The sequence below is a fragment of the Selaginella moellendorffii genome, unplaced genomic scaffold, assembly GCF_000143415.4.
Source record: "Selaginella moellendorffii unplaced genomic scaffold, v1.0 SELMOscaffold_81, whole genome shotgun sequence".
Lineage (NCBI taxonomy): Eukaryota > Viridiplantae > Streptophyta > Lycopodiopsida > Selaginellales > Selaginellaceae > Selaginella > Selaginella moellendorffii.
In genome coordinates this window covers 682-6,744 of record NW_003314342.1, presented here as the reverse complement: position 1 = coordinate 6,744, position 6,063 = coordinate 682, and the positions used below count along the sequence as shown (strand labels likewise).

Below are 6,063 nucleotides of genomic sequence, written 5' to 3'. Positions count from 1 at the left end.
GAGCTAAACTCTTATAAACATCTCTAAACATGCTCATTTAATTAACCACCAATGAACGGCAAAGATATCTTTACCAGCACTCCCCCACTAATTTTCTTTCGAAAATAAAAAACTAAAAGCAAAGAAGATATTATCAAACACTATTTTTTCAATGTTTGTTTTTTTTCTTATTTTCTACTATTAATTAACTTACAACTCAATCACACAATATTTGGAGCTGGAAGAATTGAATCCAACTTAATTTCAGCAAACTGATGAGGATGGACAATTTTTATTTTCATCTCTTTTGCACTTCTTAATTTACATTTCTTAATTTGTTTCTACTCTTCTTATACACACTTCTTCGGTGTATTTGGCCCATTATATTTAGCTGAAACACATGTACATGTACACTAGTACACTACATACTAAGCCTATGATACACACTTGTTGCTAATTCTCAACGATTTGTGCATCTGCTGGTTGACACACACACACACACTGTGTAGGGCTAGCTCCATCCACAAGAGAGCCTTGAGGTTGGGCACCAGAGGCTGGAAGAAGTCGTCACAGGAGAGAGCAAGCAGATCACCACTCATGACAAGCTCAAAAAATCTGGAAGGAAGACGTCGCCGAGGAGCTAGTGAGTACGTTGCAAGAAACAAATGCCATCGTCACCAGCTTCCACACGTCTTCAACGTGCTCTAGGAGCACAAACCCAAAGTTGGTCATGCCGCAAGCCACCATCACCTTGCTCCCGGAACATGAGGCGGTACTTGCTATCAGCAAAGAGTTTGGGTTCATACTAAGGCTTATTATCTGAATCTGGGCACTCCGTTTTGGGGCACCTATGTCCTCCACCACATGCTTACTTAGTGCACGCGCAAAGGGCATGCAGGCACGTACATGTTTTGCGTCAGTCACCTCAGAACCCAGCTCCCCACCAAGCCCCCATGCGACTGACAGCATTCCTGGCTACCAAAAAGAAATTTAAATTTAAGACAACGTGTCATCCTCCTTTTGCATAGTTTTAACTTTAAATGTTAATTTTTTCTCCGTGAAGTTCAGGTTGACAGCAGTACTTTGCTCACTCAGCGGCCCATGTTTCTGCTTGACTCACAGAGGGTTTAAAACCAGGGATAACTGCAAGAAAGAGCACTGACATGTTTTCAAAAGTAGTTGTCACAGGAACATCTGCCATCCTGGAACACATGAACCCGACTGGCATCTTTGCAGATGATTAGCCTTTTTTCCAGCTTAGAGATGAGAGCAGTGGCCGCATGGCAATCGTCACAAACTCGGAGATTTTTCACAATTCTGATGGTCTCCTTCTGGTGCGAGTTCACCAGAGCACACCCCAGCGCAAGCTTCTCACTGTGGCCGCACAGGTGATCCTCTTTCTCTTCCTCGGGTATGTCTTTTAGAACGTTGATCACATCGCTCGCATACCCCTCCTCTTTCATTCTCAGCAACAATTGCTTGAGCTTGGCCGCAATCTCGTCGCTCTGTGAGTGACTCCTATCCTCGACAGAAAAAGAATGCACTTTTCCTGAGCAAACATCCGTCCACCAGCTTCTCCCGGGCTCCCTGAAGCTGCCTTCACCTCTCATTCTCTCCACAACAGCGGCCCTTTCACTGAGCATCCCCAGGTTTCCAAATATATTGGCCATCAATGCGTAGGGCGTGCCGCTCTTGGGATCCATCTCCACAAGACGCTCAAACGCGAGTTTGCCGATCGTGTAATTCTTCCACTTCCGGCAGGCTCCGAGCAGGGACGTCCAAACCACTGCATCCGGTTCAAAAGGCATGGCTCTGAGAACTCTCACAGCTTCGTCGAGGAGGTTAGCTCGCCCGAGCATATCGATCAGGCACACATAATGCTCCAGACGTGGCTTGACTCCATACTGCTTGGGCATTTCATCCAGAAGCTGCCTTCCTTTCCCGACCAGACCACCATGGCTGCAAGCGTTCAACACCGAAACAAAACTCACATCGTCAGCTTTACAGCCCTCCTCCTGAGTCATGGAATAGAAACGCTCCAAGGCCTCGATCGATCGGCCCTGGAGAGTGTAAGCCTGTATGAGAGAGTTCCAGAGACCCGTGTCGTCCCGAGCTCGGCACTCGTCAAACGCTTCCTGAGCAGAATCAACATCGCCACATTTGCCGTAGAAGCTCACCAGGCTGGAGCCCAGAACTGGATTGTTTTTCAGCAGCCCTTTATGCTTCGCCAGCTGGTGAATCTCCCTCCCGAGCTTGATCGCCATCACACTCCCGCAAGCAACAAGGACACAGGTGTAGGTGCAAGCATCAGCTTGAACGGTGTTATCAGCTCTCAGGGCAGAGTAATACTCCAGAGCAAGTTCAGCTTGCCCGTTCGTGTTGCAGCCCTGGATGATCGCAGTGTAGGACACAACACTCCGAGTTCCCATGGAGTTGAAAATCTTGCGAGCCTCCTCAAGCTCGCCACACTTGCAATACATGTCTACCAGGCAATTCGCCACGAATAGATCTAGCTGTTTCTTCTCCTTGCTCAGCATTGAATGGATCTCCATCCCGATGCGTAGAGCTCTCTCCCTCTTCTCGCTGGATTCGGTAGCAAGTGTGGAGCAGGCACTGATCACCGCGACATGAGTCCGATCGTCGGGTTGAATGGTGTTATCAGCTCTCAGGGCAGAGTAGTACTCCAGAGCAAGTTCACCTCGCCCGTTCATGTTGCAGCCCTGGATGATTGCGGTGTAGGAGACAACACTCCGAGTTCCCATGGAGTGGAAAATCTTGCGAGCCTCCTCAAGCTCGCCACACTTGCAGTACATGTCTACCAGGCAAGTCGCCACGAACAGATCTAGCTGTTTCTTCTCCTTGCTCAGCATTGAATGGATCTCCATCCCGATGCGTAGAGCTCTCTCCCTCTTCTCGCTGGATTCGGTAGCAAGTGTGGAGCAGGCGCTGATCACCACGACATGAGTCCGATCGTCGGGTTGAATGGTGTTATCAGCTCTCAGGGCAGAGTAGTACTCCAGAGCAAGTTCAGCTCGCCCGTTCGTGTTGCACCCCTGGATGATCGCGGTGTAGGACACAACACTCCGAGTTCCCATGGAGTGGAAAATCTTGCGAGCCTCCTCAAGCTCGCCACACTTGCAGTACATGTCTACCAGGCAATTCGCCACGAACAGAGCTAGCTGTTTCTTCTCCTTGCTCAGCATTGAATGGATCTCCATCCCGATGCATAGAGCTCTCTCCCTCTTCTCGCTGGATTCGGTAGCAAGTGTGGAGCAGGCGCTGATCACCACGACATGAGTCCGATCGTCGGGTTGAATGGTGTTATCAGCTCTCAGGGCAGAGTAGTACTCCAGAGCAAGTTCAGCTCGCCCGTTCGTGTTGCACCCCTGGATGATCGCGGTGTAGGACACAACACTCCGAGTTCCCATGGAGTGGAAAATCTTGCAAGCCTCCTCAAGCTCGCCACACTTGCAGTACATGTCTACCAGGCAAGTCGCCATGTACAGACCTAGATGTTTCTTCTCCTTGCTCAGTACTGAATGGACTTCCATCCCGATGCGTAGAGCTCTCTCCCTCTTCTCGCTGGATTCGGTAGCAAGTGTGGAGCAGGCGCTGATCACCGCGACATGTGTCCGATCGTTGGGTTGAATGGTGGTACAAGCTCTCAGGGCAGAGTAGTACTCTAGAGCAAGTTCAGCTCGCCCGTTCGTGTTGCACCCCTGGATGATCGCGGTGTAGGACACAACACTCCGAGTTCCCATGGAGTGGAAAATCTTGCGAGCCTCCTCAAGCTCGCCACACTTGCAGTACATGTCTACCAGGCAATTCGCCACGAACAGACCTAGATGTTTCTTCTCCTTGCTCAGTACTGAATGGACTTGCATCCCGATGCGTAGAGCTCTCTCCCTCTTCTCGCTGGCAGTAGCAAGTGTGGAGCAGGCGCTGATCACCGCGACATGTGTCCAATCGTCAGGTTGAATGGTGTTATCAGCTCTCAGGGCAGAGTAGTACTCCAGAGCAAGTTCAGCTTGCCCGTTCGAGCCGCAGCCGTGGATGATCGCGTTGTAGGACACAACACTCCGAGTTCCCATGGAGTGGAAAATCTTGCGAGCCTCCTCAAGCTCGCCACACTTGCAGTACATGTCGACCAGGCAAGTCGCCACGAACAGATCTACCTGTTTCTTCTCCTTGCTCAGCATTGAATGGATCTCCATCCCGATGCGCAGAGCTCTCTCCCTCTTCTCGCTGGATTCGGTAGCAAGTCTGGAGCAGGCGCTGATCACCGCGACATGTGTCCGATCGTTGGGTTGAATGGTGGTACAAGCTCTCAGGGCAGAGTAGTACTCCAGAGCAAGTTCAGCTTGCCCGTTCGAGCCGCAGCCCTTGATGATCGCGTTGTAGGACACAACACTCCGGGTTCCCATGGAGTCGAAAATCTTGCGAGCCTCCTCAAGCTCGCCACACTTGCAGTACATATCGATCAATCCCGTCAACAAGTAGATGTTGCTTTTGTGCTCATCACTCTTGAGCACAGCTTCATGGGCTTGTTTTCCCAAAGAAAGGGATCTGCTCTCAGCTGAGTCTCTCACGCGGTATATCAGCCTCCCTAAACTCACCGGTTCATCACCAGCTACAGGTGTATGTGGAGATTTGTAGCGAGCCGTGGTGGCCTTACCTACAGCTGGGTCAGCGAGCGACTCGAGTTTTGCAGAGACCCAGGTTGGTGTTTTCCTGTTGGCGATCCCTCTCTCCGGTAGAAACATGTTTGAAACTGCATGAGATTGTTGCACACACACCACACAAACCCTAGCGCCGCACGCATACCCTAGAAATCCCGATTTGTTAGTACTTAACTGTAGCAGTAAAAAACTCGTGTTTTCTGTTTTTTCTTTTTCTAATTCTTTTCCTTTTTAAACTTTACAATGTCACAGCTTAACTGCAGCAGCTTAGATGTTTATTGTTTCTTTGATATATATAGAAAGTGAGCCAGCAGCAATCAGTTGCTCAAGAGCTGAAGAATCATGCATAATTTTCAGACAATCTTCTAACTGGCTGAACATCAGGTTTTTATGATTATTATTATTATTACGCACGAACTTCCTAGAAATCCTGATTTGTTATTCTCTGCATTCATTTTTTATATAATCTGTTGCTGCATGCACTTAACTGTAGGTAGTCTTCAGTTCTTCAATATAATCTGCTAACTAAAAGATATTGATACACTCAATATGCAAAAATAAACCACACTCTACACCAATTATATAAAAAATGCTCTTCATGGGGCGACACGGCCAGAAGCCTCAGGGCACCAGTTTCATGCAGAACACTTTCGCAAATGACTCTCGCCCGGGGCCCATGCACAGGAGTCCTCGGGCGGTGGTAAAACCTCACAAGGCCTCATGTACTTATATTCACCCTGGGCTTCTGGCTGCTCCGCAACATACCTTACCACACCAAACTCTTCGCACATGAAGCCACGCACGGAGGAGAAAACCGTGCAAAGCCTCACATGCTTACAGTCAGTCCTTATATGTGTTCTTGGCCTCACTCAGTTCATCTCCTTTGTTGTCCAGCTGCGCTTCTTTACTTCATGTTTTTGCTTGCATGCTTCGATTGACATCTTCAGATTTTCAAGCGAACGATTGTGGCATACCGTGGCTATGTTTTTCGGCAGAGCTTGGAGGTGCTGAAAGTGGCATTAAGTTCGTGGAAGATTGATCTTGATTTGGATTGTATGGATCTCTATAAATTTTGAAACTTGAGTTTATTTTTCTTCTTTTTCTTCTGTGTTGCCAAAATAACTGGTGTCAAACTTGCTTTTGCAGACTATCTCTAGTACTTCTGGATGCAATCAAGGCCTGCTGCTCATTGCTTCAAAGGAGGAGATGATAATTGATCCCCAAAGAGCGAGCTCGATGGTTTTGTTGCTTTCATCAAGTTATCATTCCACTGCGATCTGAAACACCACATCGTCCACTGTACTTTCACAGGTTTCGAGACAGGTACCCAGGAAAGGTGTATTCCATTGTTGTTCCTCAGGACCTGGACTTGTTTTGCCGCCTCAAGTGTGAGCTGATCAAGATG

General features: G+C 48.5%; 1 protein-coding gene across 1 annotated transcript; it reads right to left on the bottom strand.

Annotated features, from left to right (window-relative positions):
* Positions 1-1,119: 1,119 nt before the first annotated feature.
* On the bottom strand, positions 1,120-4,798 carry LOC9663036 (pentatricopeptide repeat-containing protein DOT4, chloroplastic). The gene is made up of 3 exons (XM_002987315.2): positions 4,371-4,798; positions 2,766-2,855; positions 1,120-2,540 (listed from the first exon to the last, which is right to left on the bottom strand). The coding sequence occupies exons 1-3, from the start codon at positions 4,740-4,742 to the stop codon at positions 1,149-1,151; spliced, it is 1,854 nt and encodes a 617-aa protein (XP_002987361.2). The 5' UTR covers positions 4,743-4,798; the 3' UTR covers positions 1,120-1,148.
* Between the last annotated feature and the right edge of the window lie 1,265 nt (positions 4,799-6,063).